Genomic DNA, 20,558 nt, shown 5'->3' on the forward strand with positions numbered 1-20,558 from the left:
GAACTGACTAATAAATGTGCTTCGGTAACTAAACACAAGAAATTACTCCTATTTATAATTACAACTTCTCCAGTAGCAAAGTGGCTCAGAGAGCTCTTATTGTCACCCAGCACTCTCATGAAACCACTCCTGCTCCCAATTCACCATTATTACCAGTTATCCTGACTCAACTTTTTTGTGGGGTTGCACTTCAACCAGATGAGACAAGTGAGTCAACTAATTCCTCAGTGGCCAGCCCTGGGTCCACAGGGATTTTCAGGGGACAAAAGCCTGAGCAACCCTGTCCCACCTCACAGCTGCCCCTGCTTTGAGGAGCAGATCTAACTGAAGACCTCCCAAGCTCCCTTCTAACCCACATAATTCTGAGTACATTAGATAGCTTGATTTTCAGAGGTCATAAGTACATACAACATGCATTGATTACACTCCTTTACCACAGACAGGGGTTAGTAATGTGTCAGACACTTAATAAGCAGGTTGAGAAAGAGTAAATGAGAGACAATGTCATGTTTACCATGCTTATCACATTTAAAACTTTGCAAAAAATTATTCTACTGCAGCATGTTTATGAAAACAATTACTGCAGCATGATCATGAGAACAATTACAGCAATTGTGCATTTGGGTAAATGGCTAGCCTACAAGGACAAAAAGCCTTAAATAACTCAGTAAGATCTTCTGTGCCTCAATACACGACAAAAGAGGGGAACATTCTGTTAAGCCCTTATAAGTCACTGATGAAGGAACAAATGACCTCTGAATGCCTTATACTCTGAAGATTCCTGCCAACCGCTCAGGCTGACTCTTACAGGTAAGGGTAAAATAGAAACAAAAGGTGTTAAAAGGATTTTCTGCACCAAAAGTTTAAACAAGTCACAGAACTGAGTATGATCCCCCCATTTTCCCTGCCCATGAAGCGTACAGAATGCTAGTTATCTCAAGCTATGACTAGCGGATAGAAGACTTCTATATGAAAACCATTTTTTTCAATCAAAATTTCTATATTTCACTGCTTAGGATAAAGGCTAACCTCTATCTGAAGCTTGATTTCATTTATAAATGCCGTTACCTTATCTTTATTAAATCTATTTTTGAATGCATATTTTAGTTTTGATTAAGAGTTACCTGATATATTTTATAATATCTACTATTTTTACAATATCTAATATTTTCTCTCCTCTGCCATCTTGCTTCTTCACTTTATAGCAGGCTTATTTTGTAGTCAAGAACTGTATTTGGAAAACTTAGGATTTAAATGAGTTGAAAAAAGAATCATATTATCAATTACCTGTCTGCATTAACTATAGTATGAGTGACTATCACTGTGCTGAAAGTCAGTGCACCACCACAAACTTACATTCACACATCTCTGAATATCAAGTGAAGACAGGCTTGTGATCTGAACTTTGTATCTGGCCTCTAACCTAACCAAAATCCCAAAACCTCATTTGATTTTAGAAATGTTTTCGTTTTAAATCTATATCTCTTCTCTGTGATTCATGACCAACTCCATATATCGCCTTCTTTGATAACACAAATTCACAAGTGAGATAAAAAGCATTATTAAGACCGATCATTGCTTCATGCAGCCTTCTGCATCAGTTATGTTTAAATAAAAAGTGATATGCAATGCCTGTAGCCTGTCAATTTTGAAATACTAGTTCTTGCTGAATCAACTGAAGCCTTGACTTGGCTTACTGCAGCTACATAGTCAAAAAGCAAAACACTGACAACAGGAAACACCCCCCCACACACAGGGGTCCTCAGTTCTCATTCAGGGTATATAGAAAGGTGCAGTGATCGGTCAGATCACAGAATCACAGAATTGTCTAGGTTGGAAAAGACCTTGAAGATCATCCAGTCCAACCATTAACCTAATGTTGACAGTTCTCAGCTATACCATATCCCTAAGTGCTATGTCAACCCAAGTCTTAAATACCTCCAGGGATGAGGACTCCACCACCTCCCTGGGCAGCTCATTCCAACACCCAACAACCCCTTCTGGAAAGAAATACTTTCTAATATCTAGTCTAAACCTCCCCTGGCGCAACTTGAGGCCATTCCCTCTTGTCCTATCACTTATTAATTGATTAAAGAGGCTCATCCCCAGTTCTCTGCAACCTCCTTTCAGGGAGTTGTAGAGGGCGATGAGGTCTCCCCTCAAGCCTCCTCTTCTCCAGACTAAACAACCCCAGATCCTCAACAACAGGAGAGGTACAGGGCTTAAGACTGGAAGAATCCTTTTTTCCCTCTAAACATTCAGTGCAGGGACAGGCATTTCCTCTTCAGTGGAAAAAAAATGGTGCCTCTTCAAAAACGTATACGTACATGTATACGTATATGCATGTGTGTGCATACACACACACACACATATTCTTCTGTTTCGGGCTTTAAAACATTCTCTAAGCAGAGAACTAAACGTACATAAGTTGCCTGCAAAAGTCACTTGTTCCAGCTACTGAAGTTACTGGCAGTACTTGCTGAGTAACAACAACTGAATTTGCTCTCTTACTTACCTAAACGTGAACATTATGCTGAATAATCTGTTACTTAGCTAGATAACATACCTTGGTGTGTAGAACAAATGACCATCAGTTCTTGACTGACATCTCCAGATCTTCTAAGAGGAATCAGCAATTCACCTATATCTTCCTCTATTCTGTATTCCAGTTGAGGAATATACACTGTAGATACTGAAGAAAAACATGATGAGAGAAGGGGGAGCACCAAGGCTGAACACCTGTATGACATTACATACAGAGTATGAATTTAGCCAGGGAAGAGATTTAATAAGAAATACAAATTCCTTGTTCAGCTAAGTGAAGCTTTAAGACAAGGCTGAACCACAAGAGAGCAAAGACAGATACAGGTACTCACAGGACCTGCAAGTGAACAATACTGCACCTAATCACAAATTCTGAGGGAACAAGAAGTGATACATACCATCACCAGGATCCACAATTTCAACTGTTGCTATTGCTGGAATCTCAAGAGCAGCCATAACTGGATCAGACAGAACAATCTGGAATGTTTCAGATGCCTCGTATTCATTGTCTGCAAATATCCTCACTCGCCAGGTAGCTGAAGCCTGTCCTGGATTGAACTGGACCTGTTTCTGAGGTTTCCCCTTGAAGTCTTTATCCTTTACTGCCGTACCATCTTTGGTTCCAATACCTGCATAAAAATTTGGAGGAATTATTCTCCATTCATTTCAAAATTTTAATAAAATTAAAGGAACAACCACAAAAAATAGTTTTAATCTGGCAGTTACTTCAGAAAAAATTAAGGATGGTTACATCATACTTTCTCTAATACTGTTGCATAGCTCATGAAAAACAGGTAATTAGAGTAGGATCCTGCCAACATTTGTGTGTGTAAAGAATTGTATTTGCATGAAAAATTCCATTGACTTCGCCTGCTGGGCACTTAAAACCATCAACAAAGTTACTGAGGCATGAGGTTATTTATCAAATACGACTGAACCGAACTGTTCAACAGGGCTAATTTTCCCGTCTATATAAAAATTCATGGAACAAGTTTTCCAGTTATGCCTTCGGAAAAGTTGTATCAGTCTGTTAAGAAATGGATTTGTCAATTAAGATGTCACCCACATAAAAAAAAAACAAACCAAAAAACAACCCCACCGCTCATCTCTTTCAAAGAGAAATTAATCATTATATGTTTAATACTTTGTGATTACAGTTTCCGTTACTACTCTGTATCTGTGCTGTACTTACACACATTTAAGATCTGTGAAGTACCTTTATCACTTTCACCTGTACACTAAATGACCTCTAAAGACTTTTTCATCTGTCCAAGTCTTGCTTCTGTAGATGCTCTCCTAGCTAAGTGAGTAAATAACTTGTCATTTGATGTAGAATTGCAGCTCAGTGAGACAGAACAACATTCTCAGAATTTACTGGGCCCACCACATTATGCAAATTTGCTGCTCTCTCCCACCCCCATTTTTTCTTCCTTGTGTAACTCTAAATTGCAATACTTAGTCAGATATCCATTCTCTCTTCTGGGGTATTATTCAAGCAGAATCTTTTCACTGTACAGGTTTAAAAGACTACACATTCTCATCTTAACAAAAAACAGAGAGCGCAGTTACATACAGATTCTAGGGCTAGAGACGTATCCATTTAGTTCAAAGTAAAGCAGCAAATGAAGATTTAACTCAGTTTTGTTTGCTATTCAGATCAGACATTTTTTTGCTGTAGCAAAAGAAAAGGATGACAAACCATGAATGTTTTGAAAGAGCAAAAAAAATATCCAGAAATCTGAACATGCCTTATTGGAAACTCGCATGCAGGGTGCTACAACTGACATAAGGATTCATTCAGCTTTTACTACTTAATGCAGCACAAGCACTCATTTTTTTGATTTTTTTTTTGGAGACTGTTCCGTACATAAAAATATATCTTAAGAAGGTACTCCAGAAAATATTTTTTAAAATAAAAAGAGTTGTTACACATTTTCAAGCCTGCATATTTTTATAACTATGTTTCTTCTTTGTTTTAAATCAAAGGTGCACACATACTGGCAGAATCCAGCTGTGGATGTAATGAAGTGAAGATCTGTAACTCACCGTGGGGTTTTGAAATTCATTACTGCCTTTGGGTTTCAATCCAGCATTCATTCAAATATATGAGCATCTTTATATTAAGGTTCAACGCCAGCAATTACAAGTCACTTTACCTCCCCAGTTGAGAATGATTAACCCTTCTAAAATCAATGGCCTACGTGTTTGTGGGAGAACCTGATGGCTAGCAAAGAGCTTCTGAAGGCTGTGGAGCGTGAAATCATTCCTAAATGATTTAATTCCTAAATCATTCCTAAATTCCCACCATTGTTCTATTCTACAACTGTTTAAATGCCTGATTTACTTAATAGTCAGATGACAGCCAGATGTACTTGTGTTGCACAAAGCAAATATTGTCATGCATGGGTTCAAATGATGGAAAACCTGAAACTTTAAACCTTTTTTCTTTTTGCTTGTTTTTAAATCAGGGAGAAAAAGACCTTTCTGCTCAGTGCTCCTTGAGTCACTCCATTGGTGCAAAGATTTCTGTGACTCCTACTTTGCAGAACTGTCACGACTGGGTACTCTGCTATCCCATAATAGCACACTCATAATGTCAGTGTGCTCTACATCAGCCACCTCTGCTAGCAGACGACCCTTCGAGAATTTCTAGTAGCTTTTGGATTTTCTCATAGCAAAAAGGCCAGCATAATGCTGCCCTTGTAAAGTGAGTTTAAATAACTTCTCCACAACTTGGTTCTACAAGCAGAGACCAGCTACTTCAAGAACTTATTTGTTTTCTTATAGCTAAAGTTAATGAATTACAAAATATATGCTCCTGCCAAAATAAACAGAGTATCCCAATTTCTGTTTTGTTGTCTGACAAGTGACTTCAGGAAACAGACACTGGGCAAACAGAAGTTCATTATATTGATTTGTTCTTGTATCTACTAATACACATACTCAGATTTCTTGGTGTCAGCAGTAGAAAATGAAACACATAACCATGTCTGAGTAGTAAAAACCTATACCATTGTTATTATTTGGAATTTATTATGTAAACAGAGGAACAAGCAGCTATGGAACAGCTCCTTAAAATAACAGCTGCCTTTTCTGGTGCAAGAAGCTTCAAACATTAAAGATTTACTTACTGATAAAAGAGGTTTCTCGCAGATATCCTCTGCGTCTGATGGTCACCTCCAGATATTTGGAGTTCTCATCTACAACGTAGTTCTCCTTCTCCAGTGAAATCCAAGCCCAGTTCAGTCAAAATGGCTGGCTCTTTAACATATTCCCCCCTGTGTCACAGAAAAAGTAGCCTGAATACTACATATAGTTTGCAAAACACAACTAGAATTCCCTAAGGTCATTGCTTAAGTATATTTGTATCACCTCAGGAAAAAGCCAGCCTGATTTTTCACCTGCAGATATGAAGGACAGAGGTGCATCACATGAACCACAACGGTCCACTCTCCCAGACCTTCCAGAGTTGACAGTCATATCTTCCAAAAGGCTGGAGGCTAGTTCAGGGATCACAGCCTGTGTCTTAACACACCAGCTACCTAATTAAGCTACCTATTAACTCTCAAATATTACTTTTGCAAAGTTTATTTCTGTCAGGACTGGGATTAAGCTGTGAAAATAAATCTCTGGGAAGTTTTAGGTGGGTCACATTGTAGTCTCGCATTACTGACTCTTTTTAATAGTGCTAGTATGTGCCCATCAACGTCAAACATGAGCACAAGCTGCATTCAGCATCTCCTAGTAAATGCAGGCAACATGGAGTATCACATAAGGACATATCATATCATGAATTCTATATTGATTCATTGTGCAAAAATATTTGGAAATTGTGACTAAGCTTCTATTCTTTGCTTTCAGGAAAATAATTTATTAAAAACAGTAGTTATTTTGAAAATTGTAAGCTGTTAGCATTTTTTTTTGTTAAAAATTATGTTGGTTAACATTTGTCTTTTAAAATAAAAATCACATTTTGCTCTATAATTATATACTTCCGTTACAGAAGGGTGACAACATGAGATCAACTGACTAATTCAGCACTGGATAAAATAAGCACTGAAACTTTTGGATTAAAGGATCTAATCCTCTATTGGTACCCAGTTGACATCTAATCAAAATCACCACATAATTCTCATTTTCTTTAATGTTAGTATAATTTCCAACATTATATCTACGGGATTTGTCTCAGGCTCTTAAAAAGTGTAGGGCAAAGTCCAGCATAGGCTTCTCCTGCTAACTGGAAGCAACCCTTGCATTTACATTGCAAGTAATTCCAGTAATTAGTGAGGTTACAGCTGGGTAAAAGCTATGAACCTGGAATAATTTTGAGATGTTTTAAGTAGTTACAGCTTGGAATTAATTGTGTCTTTGAACAAAAAATGCAAGTCATTCAGCAAGATTGTGAAAAAAGCATTGAAGAAAACAGATTTCTGAAAAATCACCTTAGTTGCAAGCTGAAGCCTAAACCTATTTATTAACTGGAATATTTTCAGAAAACTCTAGTTATGTCTGGCTGCTGCTTTGGCTTACACTGTATTGCTGCACATAGACTGGAAAAAGACCTCTGAAAGCATAATTCACACGTGCTTCTTGGTGTCTGCACCATTATAGAAAATAGAAAGGCTTCTTTTTAGCCTAGAAACATCCCAAAGAATGACATTATTTCTGCTGAAAAAATGCTTTTCAGCATGATCATTATGTTTCTGCTAGACATCTTTCCTGGTGACTGTTTCACAACTTTCATCTCTTGAGAGACATTGGTGTTTTGGTGTTTTTTTTTTTTTTTCCCCTATTTTTTACAAATAAGACTGAACACACTGTGCTCCAAATTAACAAAGATTTATCAGCCTAGAAATGAAGGATTGGAAACAAAGGGAAGCTCTGACTTAAGGCTACATCAAAACTAAAACCAATGAAAAGGTTCACAACATGAAAAAAAATTTATTTCAAAAATAAATTAATGATAAACCGGCCAATGTCCTACTAGTCAACAAATGCAGTCAAAAGCTAGTTCTCAGGTGTGAAATTACTGGTGAACTGCTATGTAGATCTATACAGTGCTAAAACCCAGATGTGATGGGATCACTTCTGCTCTTGTTTCCAGTCACAAGTACCAACATCTTTGTCATCCGTTTGCACTGCAAAGCCCTCCTACACATATAGAAAACACATACAGCCTCCTCATGCATACATACAAAACACACATATATGTACAGGTAAATATACTATTATATATGGCTGTTTAGCAAAGACATATTCATCGTTCTTCAGGTATTCTACAGATATTGTCTTTCAGAAATGCCTGCTCCTACTACCAGAGCAGAAAGGGTTTCAGGAAGACTAATCTATGATATAACTACCCCCAGACTATTTAGTCACAACATAATGTTGCTGAAAAACTAAAGTAAAACACACACACCCCCCCCCAAACTGTTATCGTTAGAGTGCAGTACATGCAAAAAAACATAGTGTTGGGAAACACTGTGGGGAAACAGGAAACAGAAGCCTATTGCATATGTTCACCTATAGCATCAGCAAGCTCAGCACAGTGTGACCACAGGATCTGATGACTGACTGCTGGAACTGATGATACAAAGCAGCCACTATGAATTGTTAGAAAATATCTTTTGCTGTCATCATCACCAGGAAAGATCAGAGAGCAAGAGAGCTAAAGATACACATAACTTTTCAGTGGTATGTATATCACATACAACTGAACTCAATATCTGGCTCTTTGTGAACTCCTGCATTAACAAAATGATCCCAAAACCAGAACCCAAACTCTCTGTAGGCTTAAAATAGGCTCAAAGTAGACTCACATAATTTCTTACTCCTGGGAACATCACAGGACTCAGCATCCTAGAAGATAAATGTCTGGAACACCCTTTGTCCCCATCTTTTAACACACAAACAGAAAAATACCCATTCATACTCCTAGACAATTTTTTCCCCCTTTCCAAACAGACATCTCATTCTGTAGGTGCACTTCCAACAGCAGGTTCCCAACCTTGAGCTGCTTAATTTCAGTGAAAATCAGATAGCTGAGGAACTCGTACTATGCACAATACTAATACGAGGTTCAACACTTGTTTACCGCCTTTCAACTTCACCCATTCCTTATTTCAGAACTGAGAAAAGGTTAGAGCAGGAGGCAGTTAAATTTTTAACGTAATATATTTCTGTAGTTTTTAAGAGATAATAAAGTGTAGTCTAAGGAATGCATTCTTTATGTTGAGGATTTAGTACTTCTACTTTAAAAATTACAAACAGAAGAACTTGATTCTTTAAAGTGTATTCCAAATATACACATAATACCTCTATTTTCTAACTAAACCACAAATTCATTAGATTACTTGCACATGCATCAGAAGCTGTAAAATCTTGCAGCTTCGCATTTTGCAATTTTCAGGAAGAATATATATGCAGGGGTGACTGCTGAAAAAAATTAAGCATTCACATTAAATATTTTATATTAAATATTTTACATTTGCATTTTTCAGAGAAACAGAGAACACTGCAAATGACAACAAACCATATCTTAAAAACAGGCCAGTATGAAATTAGATGGTTGCCAGTTCTGCAGTTATGATAAATGGAGTACTCCAACAAGACATTATAATTAATAAGGCCCCTAACTGTTTCACTACCCAGTCCATCAGCCTTTTCCTGGCCAAAGAGGGAAGCCTTCAAGGGATGTCTCATACCATCAGCTTCATAAACTGAACAAAGCCAGAACTGGTTTTCTCTTGTAAAAGAAAATTTCATAAAAACCTCCTGAGGTTCATAAAAAAGAGCCCTCCATTTTCAGTGTTTTCCTAAAAATACTACCCTAGTTACTGCTTTCTTGGTTTTATTACCACTAAGCAAGGGTTGATGTCGTGCCAAGTGTTATTAGATCTTGGGGAAAGAGACTAGATTAATAGAAGGAGGTAAAAGTTGGCCATGTGCTTGGCACATGGGTCCTGCAGGCACTGAAACATAGTTTGTCTTTCTGTACCCCTCTCAGACAGCATAAATGTATATTCAGCAGTTCTAAATTAGTAAAGAATAGTACATTAATAACCCAAATGGCAGGACACTTTCTTTTTGCTCTGGTGAAAAGTCCATCTGACCACCATCGCAGACGTCGGTTTAGCTTGGGTGGTTGGCAGTGTTTCTATCAACTCCTTCAAGTGAAGTTATGTTTCTTTACAACAGCTGCTCTGTGGATGCAAGCATATTTGCAGTTGGCTTTGATTTGCTGGATAGCTAAAATTTACTGAAAGGGATCAGAAAGACAGAAAGCAGTTCAGGGGAATAAACAGTGAAGGAAATAAAAGGAATGAAAAGTTGGAGAAGCACAGAAGGAAGAAAGAACAAAAACCTACCAGCTCAGAAACAGAAAGTAAATATACATAAGTATAAAAGGGAAATAGTTCCAAATGTTGGAAAACTTAAAAAGGGAGATGAGGAGGGAAAAAATCTGAATTAATTTGTAACTTTAAGCTAAAAAAATCAAGAGGTGGCAAAGTCACAAATGGATACTCATCCCCCTACCACCCAAAAATCTTCAAAAATTCGTGGGCAAGGGACAGACAGCAGGTCAAGAAATGTAGAGTTTGTTGGGAACTAGGCAGTTTTCCTTTTTGCCTTTATTTTGAACAAAATTAATCTTGTACTATGGCTCAAGGAGTTATTTTTTCAGAGAAGTCATGTTCTGAGAAAAAAAACCTGAAAAGACACAACAAAGCAAAACACCTCTCCTGCCCTTGACATCTCATTTTCCCCTGTATTTACAGAGATGCCGTTAGAAAGGGTTTCGGTCATTTTTCGTTTGGTGTTTTTTTGTTTGTGTGTACCACAATATCAGGCTGTATTGTAATGAGGGAATATTCACAGCCTGATATTTGTAATGAGCAAGCATTCTGGCTCAGAAGGAACAAGTGGCTGTTCTGAGCAGACCAGCTAAAACAGCTGCCATTAATCCCTAATCTTCTTTTATCTTCCTTCTTTGCTGGCATACACAGGAGGTCTAACATGCTACTCAGAAGCAGCAGGCAGGCATACTACTAGACTCAAGAAAACTTTGTTCTCACAGAAATATTTTCCAAGAAACTTTAAATAAATAAATAAGCAGCCAGCAATAACCTCAGACTGAAAATTCAGAAATGGACTTGATGTTCCTAAAAGTATTTTTATTTCTATAAATTGTTTCCATAACATTAATACTATAAGCACAAATTGCAAAATTAGAAGATGTAAAAAAGGACTAGTTCTTTCTCTGTCTTTAATTTTGATGTAATTAGTAGATTTTCCTCTCCTGAATGTCTCAAGAGCTGAAATAAGAAGCACAGGCTATCGACCTAGAAAAAAACACTTTTTTCAGTGGTCTATTCTAAGCAGCCACTTTTATCTGAGCTAAAAGAAAATCTAAAGAAACATCAAATTATTGGTGAAATGGCTTTCTAAAGAAAATGCATCACTCTGGTCTCCCAAATACCTTAAGTCCGATTATAACATAAATTCCATTTTAAGGACATGCCAACATTTCAAAAGACACTAGAGTTGACTTTGAAGAATATACAAATAAAAACAAAGAGTAACCAAGTTATAAAATCACTTTTTTAAAAAAAAATGCCTAAATGCAAAGTGCAGAATACATATCAAAAATGGCTGCTGTATAGTATCACGGTTTTCTTTAAGCACATGCAAGTCAAAAATAAGAAAAAATTGTAGGTGTTGGAGAAGAGCACTACCAAAATTAGGTGACAAGAAAGTACACCTGATCATTTTGAGTGCACAAATCTAAAACAGCGGTACTGCACCACAGTCAAGACTGTTACATTAAATCAGTATTTAATAGGTCTTTTACAACTCATGCCTGATTTCAGTTATCAAGAAATTTTGAGGCCTTAATGAATCTACAGAAAGCTGCTTATACTCAAGATTTTTTTTGTTTGATGTGGTTGGACAGCAAGGGTTAAAGGAACAGACATGCTGTTGTTCATATTGCATTGGAGCGACTTTCATTATTGCAGCTTGTGTTGGAGGGTTGGTGTGCACGGGTTGAATCGCCTTGTCTTCTGCTTTTAAATCTAACCCAATTATGAGGATTTTGTCTTTTCATCCTCCCGAATTCCAAGAGATCTGGAAGTTGACTAAAAGATTTGTAATTTGAGAACGATGAGCCCGTGCCTACAGTGAAACATGAGGCGAGCCTGTACAGCAGGAGACCAAAAGTCATACCCCATTCTTGCCTTTGCTTGCCCACCCTTCCCCACTCCCATTCCAGGACTCGATATAACAAAAACTACATGCATTTTATATTAAAAAACCTGATCTGCTCCCATGTTCTCGATCACAAAAGAACATTACTTCATTTGTGGCTCCACTGTTTTTACGCATGTTCTTTTCCTTAGTTGCTTTGGCCTGTTTTTTTCATGAATTAGTAATCTTTACCCAGACCCAGTCATCCTCCACCTAAATCAAGTATTGTATCCTTCTGTTAAAATTTGCTATTTACACCGTATCTCTATAGTCTATAGTTTCTCTTTCAGGAAGCCATTAACTGAAGAGAAAAAATGTCCTTAAAGCCTCACAATTACATGCTTTGCTGCACTACGTGATTCTATACTAAAACTATTTATCTGGTGGAAGTCATCATCACACACTGTTCATCCATGCCAGTGTGGAACACAAAAGCCATGCTCCAATTTGCTGTATTAGCATGGAGGAACATGGTTTAGCCTGCATGGTTGGAAGGGTGTTTTCCATCACCTAGGCCTTCCCAGTTCTCAGAGTTTTTCCAATATATGAACATACTACGAGAGATCAGATGGTAAAAGGAGCTCTCAAGCAAACTTACTGCTTCTCCAGAAACTGTAAATATTTTCCACTATAGGAGTTCACGAGAAGCCCAAGAATTTTTGTTCTGGAAAAAGGGAACTTGGTATTTGCAACAAACCATTATCGCTGCACTTCTAAATAAATTGGGTTTGTTGGTAGAGGGAAATTGCATTTAATAGCATTTAGTAGTACAATCAGGAGAAAAAATAAGGAGAAAAGAAGTTTTGTATAACAGGCTTGTCTAATTTTTGTCTAACAGCCTCAGTCATGGATAACTGCAGTCTAGCCATGACACATTCTATTTAGAAACATTCCCCTTTTTAGAAAGAGATGGAAAATTTAAAAGTGGAGGGTTCAAGAAGGGGAGATGGGGCAGAGACTGAGACAGAGGTACAGCAGAAGGATGTGTGCTACGAAGACACAAATACACTCCTTACCACCATCCAAGGAATTTCCAGTTGTTCCTGAGAGCAACTTTGTATGATTACAGAGTTACAACAAAATTTATTAGAGGTCATCACATACATAGTCTTATATACTCTGCTTGTTATGAGTTAAGTCTAACTCCTACTCTTCATTTAATTTAAGAACAAATTAATCTTCTTCATGTAACCAGGCAGCTCAAACAACAACAAACTACTCTGAAATCAGGCCTATGGTCCAACAAGATATATACAAGACAGATGGGAGATAGGAGATTTCTAGCTACTATATTTCACAGAAGTCTCTTTGTCTGGAAAGACTCAGAGAAAAAAAAAAAAAAGAGAAAGGAGACAGAAAAGCACAGGCAGAGTAAAGGAACATCAGAATAGTGAAGTTAACAACAAAAAACCTAAAAACCTGGAACATGCTCCTGAGAGAAGCTAAGAGTGAGCTCTTCAGTAATTTTTCACATTAATTTGAACAAGCAGAAAAATGAATTTTTGTCTAACCATTTCTGTGCCAGAAAAAAAAAATCTTCAATTTCAAAAAAAGGAAATGAAAAACTTCCTTGTCACTTGTTTGCTCTGGATGGTTCTTGGATTTTTATTATGCAGAAGACTATTAAAGAAGTACACTGTCTGCAAAACATGATGAGTGTTCCTTGAAAAATGTTTGTAGGTAAAGCTAATACTAAAGCCTCTGCTTTTCTGGACTGTATTTGGCCTGAAAGAAGTCACGTGGGAATTTGTTCTTCCACCACCATCCTTTTTTGCATTAATTATATTGAGAACTATATTCCGAGGAATCATCTTCATTTCCATGTTTAAGTTAGTTAGAGAAACTACCTGCCATTGTAGAAGAAGCAACATCAACCAATTCATCTAATTAGTCTAAACTGTGCAGTATTCAGTTTACAAGCTATCCATACACCAAAGTCTATTGTACCAGACCTTCACAATAACACACACATTCAAGAATTCTGCAAGCCATTCGAACTGATAAACCAGCAAAACATGTGTGATAAATTCTTCATTAGAAGCTTCCTTACCCAGCCATCATCTTGCATATGCTCTGCCTGGGCTTTGATCCTAATCCAACCTAATACATCTGATCTAATTCCTCAGTATCAGTTGTTTCAAACAGCTATCAATCCATTTGCAAGCTGTCATGTCTGATTACCTATACAAATGATTTGCCAAATCACTAAAATATCATGAGAACAATATACAGAATATGATTTTTAGCAATGATCCTTTTATCATGAGACTATAAGTGCCTTACAGACTCTAAGCTTTTTAAAGGGCAGTATGATAAACATGTTTTATGGATGGCAGTACAGCGCAGCCAAGGGAAATTAATACAGGAAGTAACAAACCATAAATGAAAGTAGAAAGACTGGTCAGCAGGCTCCATAGACACCTGTCTAAATTCTGGAGAGGTGCCAAGAGATACCACAGAAACATAAGATATGTTCCTTTCATGCTTCAGAGGCCTTTCCTTTTACTCCCTGGTGAAATGCCTGTTCAGTCTTAAAGATCATTGCAATATGGCTGTTTAGCAGAGCATTAGTAAGACCCGTAGATGAGGACAGATGATGGCAAAAAGGTTTCCTTGAACCCTCCAGCCACGTTGGCTGAAGTTCCACAACAGGGTAATAACCTGGAGCCTCTCCAGGAACCTTATAGAAATCGGTATCTGTCTAACAAGGATCAGCATTACAAGAAGTGATGACTGCCTCTGCCTCCTCTCCTCTTGATTTTCTGCCCCTGTAACTCGGTGACAGTCTTGATTTCTTCACACATGAAGGCTGCTTGCCCAAACACCCAGTCCTTTGATATCCTCAAAAGGGAGTGCCATCTGGGTTGCCTGAAGAAGCGTGCTTATTGTGTTTCAAAAGACTGATAATTTTTTATGTAATTACATTTTAGAGACAATAAAGAGAAGCACTGGAGCACTGTGAAAGGTGTTCATGTTATCACACTTGGCCAGGACATTCTCTAGGCAAGTCTGTGTAAAGGAAGGTAAAGCAGGTACCCAAAACAGAAATGAAAGCTTCTGAATACAACCTCGCTCATTTCTACTCACAGAGCTAATGAAGCAAATAAGTTAAACTTGGTAAGAGCTTCCTCATTACTTACACACTGCATCACAGTAAAGAAAGCTTAATAGCAATTTCATGACATGGCAAACTAATGATGCCAATGACATTTAGTCATGGAGCAGGTTGAAATTAGGAGATAACTGCTGAAAATCTAAGAAGAGCCAAACTGCACAAATAAATAATTGCCACTGAAGAAAAATTGATGACTGAATTACTGAATGTGGTACCCAAAGGAGAAGAGGTATATCTTCTACCTATGAATGTACTGATTTGGTAAGTATTTCCTTTATGCTAATCCTTGAATCTGCAGAAAAGATTATTAAATAACTGCAAATTAACTAGTGCACATTTGTTTTTCTAAAAATACTCTTTAAACTTCTGTCCTAGAAACTACATTACTCGGCAGAGAAAATCTTTGGATCTGGTCTTAAACTATCCCATATCCCTTTTGCTAAAATGAAATTAATCCAAAAGGAATCTCTAACCTGACAGTGACATCACCTGAACTTGCAGTCTCCTTCCCAACAGCTTAGTCACTGCCTATGACTGTGCTAGCATATAACAACAACAACAAAGTTATCTGATGCCTCACATTGACCAAATTTAATAAAAGGTATAGTGTCATGTTCCAGTCATGGTAACTATGATGAATTGACTATGCATTGTAATCTTACAGAATATAAAAATTCAAAATTTAATACCTGGATTGGAAGAAAACTCCACAATTCTTTCAAGTGAACCACAGGCCTGATTTTGAGGTAGACTACTATCGTTTGAACTGCCTGATTCCATGAAGAAGCTTATTTTGTTCACTATGCTGGGATGAGATCAAAGTGATGTAGATAGATATATACAGCTGAGTGGATATACGTGACAATCTTAAAAAAGGCTGTTCTTTGTGTGCTTGTTCTTCAAACAGCACTCTTCACACAGTTAAAAATGCAATCCCTGTCTCAGAGAACAACAATTCTTTGAATCTGTCTGGCTCCTTCAGGAGAAAGCAGGGGGAAAGATCAATGGATGCATTCATTCTACCCAATATTCCTGCATACTCCATCCTGAGCAAAATATAATTTCAGTTATGATGTTACATTGTCGGTGCCAAAATGCATTACGTTTCATAACCGTCAAATTAAGTAGAGAGGAAAGATATATTACCAAGTTTACCATTCTCTGTGCAAAAATAACATCATGACTGACAACACACATGTTCAATGCACAAAGGATACAATTATCTTATGCTAATCATAACTCAGAAGTGCAGAGCTTTCTTTATAAGCAGAAAGCCTCTACATTTTCCAAAAGGTAACTTTCAATGTGTGCTAGCAGGAGATAAAACCACCCATACATAATGCAAATGGTAACTTTAATCATAAATTAAGTTCCTCCCCTGAATCAATGCTCTCTTACAACATACTTTAATACTCTTGACATTTCAGGTCCCTGAAAAAGCTGAGGCTTCACAGTGAGACCTTGGAGGTATAGTAAATCAAGGACCAGTGCAAGAGGTCTGTGTTATAGTTTGACATTTAAGGTGTTCCAGCAAGAGGCAGCTGACCGATCCATAGTTTGAACCTGCAGGTTTCATAAGCGTGATGGTTGTCTTGGGAAGTTATGGCCTTCATAATTCCCCAAATTACATCAACATGTCAAAACTAGGCAACACAGTTGATACTACAGGCAGTCATTAGGGAAGGCTTCGTAAAGTGCCATTACTAGGTAGAGGCTCAGGCTGAACAATGGACAGTACCTTTGAGAAGTGAGAAAGAGCTTTGCTACCTGAGAATTATAAGAATATTTTATTCACTTCTTATCTGCAACCACAAAGAAATGTCATAAACCTCTACAACACCGATGAAAGCAGCTGCCTAACTTCAGAGATATTTCTTTCCTAGATAAGCCTTATGTGATTGTTGCTGACCTGTGGAGCCATTTCCTGCATAACAAAAAGTGAAATACATACTGGGTAAGAAGGGCACAAGCCACAGTAATGGACAGGAGCATGGCTGACCTTGGAAAGTTTGGTCTCATCACTGGTGCCAGTTAAGTTCAAATGACATGAGAGAAGTCAAATACCTTAAGAAGTATTATCCTGGTCACAGCACTGGGAGTAGAAAATCCTGCACTCTTCCTCCTCATCCAAGCAATGATTGACCAGATGGGGCAAGGCAGTGTAGGCCCTACCTTAGGAAGAGCACAATGTCTGTTCCCTCTGTCTACATGGAAGATGAAGCTAAGGAAGGAGAATCTGCACCACCTTCATCAAGGCTATTGCTATCAATGCAGCAGCTGTGTCTGTCATGAGTTCTGGAGACTCAGAGACTTGCCTCTGGGGACACAACCCCCTTATAACTTCCTTTGGAAGATACTGCTTTGAGCAACATCTGGTCTGCATATTCTGTTCATTAAAATACCTTCAATTAATTTTTTACAGATGAATAACAATACTGAAATGCATTTTCTAGTGTTTCAGAATAGCTGACTTTTAAGAACTGATAACAAGCTGAAACAAATGGAAAATATTAGACTCAGATATCAAAGAGGTTAATACTGAGAAGCTCTGTGCTGATACTGACAATGAACTTCAAGGAAGTTTAGGTGAAACCAGATAACAAATTTTCAACTTGTCACTATTTCAATTTCCATTTTGCATAATTCAGCTTGAGTTCCAAACATCTGAAACTGAATCCCATAGTATCCTAAACAGATTTTCAGTACTGTAGGAGATGCGTGTTGAGCAGAACAAATAAATTTGTATTTTGTTTGAGACAGACATATTATATGGAACAGATTTATATCTTCTTTTTTCTTTCCCTAACTCCTGGATAGTGACAGAGAAAGGAATAACCACACTTTCCTGAATGTATCACACATCTAAATGGCCTGATCAATACCTAATAGAAAAGCACATAAAAATACATTTTAAAGTTAATTAGCTCTGTGTTATTTATAAATACCTTCTGGATTCAGATTTTGTACTTTGGAACTCTACTTCAATTCCTAATTGCCCATCTATGTATTCAGATGATGCACCAGTTAAGGGAATTACAGGCCCCTCTAATTACAACAGGTTAAACCAGGAGACATTCATATTTTGAATGCACATTTAATCCTCATGCTTAAAATTCCCATCGCTAGCAACATTTATGGAACAGAAATATGCTGTCAAAGACATTAGAAAGACAAATCACAGACCCACGTGAACCCTGAACACAGAGACTGTAGTTGAATTTATTTCTGCAGAGCTTACTGATACATAACATATGAAAAAAAGGAATGAGGTAAAGAAGAGTTGCTAAAAGACATGTAGAAGAAAAAAAAAATCTGAGATTTGAAAGAACCAGAGGAAGAGAGAAAACTGCCCAATGCATGTCAGGTCTTCAGGAAGAAACACCATGGTCCATCAAGTCATCAATTTCAGCAGCACTAGAAAACGACATCCTTTAATTAAGTATGTCCTATTCTGGAAAACAATCCTCCTTAAGTGATAGGTTTGAGAAATATTTACTCAGTATTTTTAGGGGAACTGAAATCCAGTATTACCAAAGATGTCAGGTAAGCAGACAAAAAGAAACTAACTTTATCTGTTGTCCAAGGAGTTGACCTACATCAGCTTCCTAAAAAGAAAAATCTTATCATGCCATCCAGGAAGAACTTATCTGCTGCCACACATTAACAATGCAACATCAGATGACTGGGGAAACTGTGTTTTGCTTTAGTTTCCATTGAACTTCTATTACTGTTTTGAAGCAATGACGATTGTGTCAGTTGCCTGATATATCTTCTTGATATGTTTTACATACCTCATAACAACAGGCTGAATACATCAGATACTAAAACATATGCATGCCTGTTTACCCATACACATTCAAGCAAACCCCAAAGAATTCTATTATCTCATGTTATAGTTACAACAAAACATCTATGGAACACATTAACTCATCAGTAATGGGAAAGGAAGGAAAATGCATAAATTTAATTAAAAAAAAAAAAAAAGCATGGTCTAAAGCTTGGTTAATTTCAACAGTAAGTTATAGAAGTTCCTAAATGTCTATTAATGTTATCTTTTAAATTTCTTAGGCTAAAATTGTCAAACTTAAACAGATTGAGACATGAAGAAATTCTAATCAGTGTCCGTAGACAAACTGCAAGAGACAGCCATGCCACAGACTTCTCCTTTCCTATAGTCTTCCTTCTTTCTCACTCTTGTGCTCTCTCATGTTCTTTTAAATTTTGTCTTATGGCTAAAAGGACAGAGAAAGACCCTTGTAGCAAAAATAAGAGAACTAAGAAAAATTATGTTCTGGTGCAGACAGGTATTCTGGATTTGATTAAGTTAGTGCTAGTAAGAAAAGGAAGATTTTGCTTTAAAGCTTTTACCATTCCCTTCTACTGCAAGCACTGAACCAACCAACCAATGAAAAGAATAAAACAGACCAGCTGAATTTTCCGTAGGAACCACCAAATTAGTCAAGCCCACTGAAGTAGTGTGATGTGGGAAGACAGGCCAATCAGAGGGTTTCAACATTTGAGCGAGTTATAGCAGTAACATATGAGAGCTGATCTGTAATAGCTCTGTGTACATGCTCTGAGTGCAAAAAATGGGGGGCGGGAAATTACCATAGTTCCATTTCCTTGAGCTTTTGTAGGTGTTGAGAGAAACACATGGAGAGCATATGAATCCACGATATGCTTGAAGCCATGCTTTAAACAAGTGTGAAGTACCATTTTGAGTGTGGAACCGTATTTGTAGAACCCACATCTTTCTTACATTCTTGGGTATCCATCGGGAAAATAACCAACTTATGAAGCCTGAAACTCTAATAATCCCTGCAATAGTTATACAAAAAATACAGAAATTGATCTGACATTCTGCTTGACACAGTAATGCTATGTAAACTGGCAAAACAGGTTAAGTGAAAATCAGACTTGTGGGTTGTTCAAAGAAAGCAGTTAAATCTATGCAAAGTTGACTGGAAGAGGCATTGGCCTACCATAGGTGATAAATGTATTTGCTAAGGAAAGAGGGAAAAAAAAAATATATATATATATTTTTTAATAGTCTGCTTATAGAAAGTACAAGAGATTACCATGGCTTTTGAAGGGCAAGATGTAAGTGTGATGGTTTGACCAATCCAGGCCCGGCCCTCCAGCTGTGCTCCCTCCCAGCCCAAGGAAAGTTAACTCTATCCTGGCCGAAACCAGGACAGTAGGTTTCAGTACAATTACTATATAAGCAAGAAGATAGTATTTTTATCTTAATCTTTAGTTCAGTGAAAAGATACCAGCTAGAAATTATTTAATACACATGATTATTTAATACACATGATTTTGAAAAGTTAACAGACTTCTCTGTACTGTGTTTTGCATGATTAAAAACAAGTAGTCGGCCATGAAATCCTTATGTACAAAGAAATGTACCTTACAGCTTGCCAATTTCCTGTGCATTTGTTTAGTTTTTCTATACTGCACTTTTTAAGACATTTTTAAGACAGTTTCCTTTTCTATTAACATATATCTTTACAGGTGCATATGCTGGTATTAGTGTTTAAATATGGTATTTAACTTCAAACAAGCATGAAAATGTTTTTGACAAATGAAATAGTAGTGTTCAGGAGCAGTTCTCAGTGTGTACCTTTACACATGCATAACTGGGTGGTCAGAT

General features: G+C 37.3%; 1 protein-coding gene across 1 annotated transcript in view; it reads right to left on the reverse strand.

Moving 5' to 3' along the window:
• FREM3 (FRAS1 related extracellular matrix 3) overlaps positions 1-20,558 on the reverse strand; it is a 68,882-nt gene that overhangs the window by 31,583 nt on the left and 16,741 nt on the right. The window contains 3 exon segments of the mRNA XM_074864952.1: positions 2,567-2,692; positions 2,943-3,173; positions 5,676-5,822. Coding sequence (XP_074721053.1) covers positions 2,567-2,692; positions 2,943-3,173; positions 5,676-5,822 — 504 coding nt within the window.

This window comes from Strix uralensis, chromosome 4 (assembly GCF_047716275.1).
Source record: "Strix uralensis isolate ZFMK-TIS-50842 chromosome 4, bStrUra1, whole genome shotgun sequence".
Classification (NCBI taxonomy): domain Eukaryota; kingdom Metazoa; phylum Chordata; class Aves; order Strigiformes; family Strigidae; genus Strix; species Strix uralensis.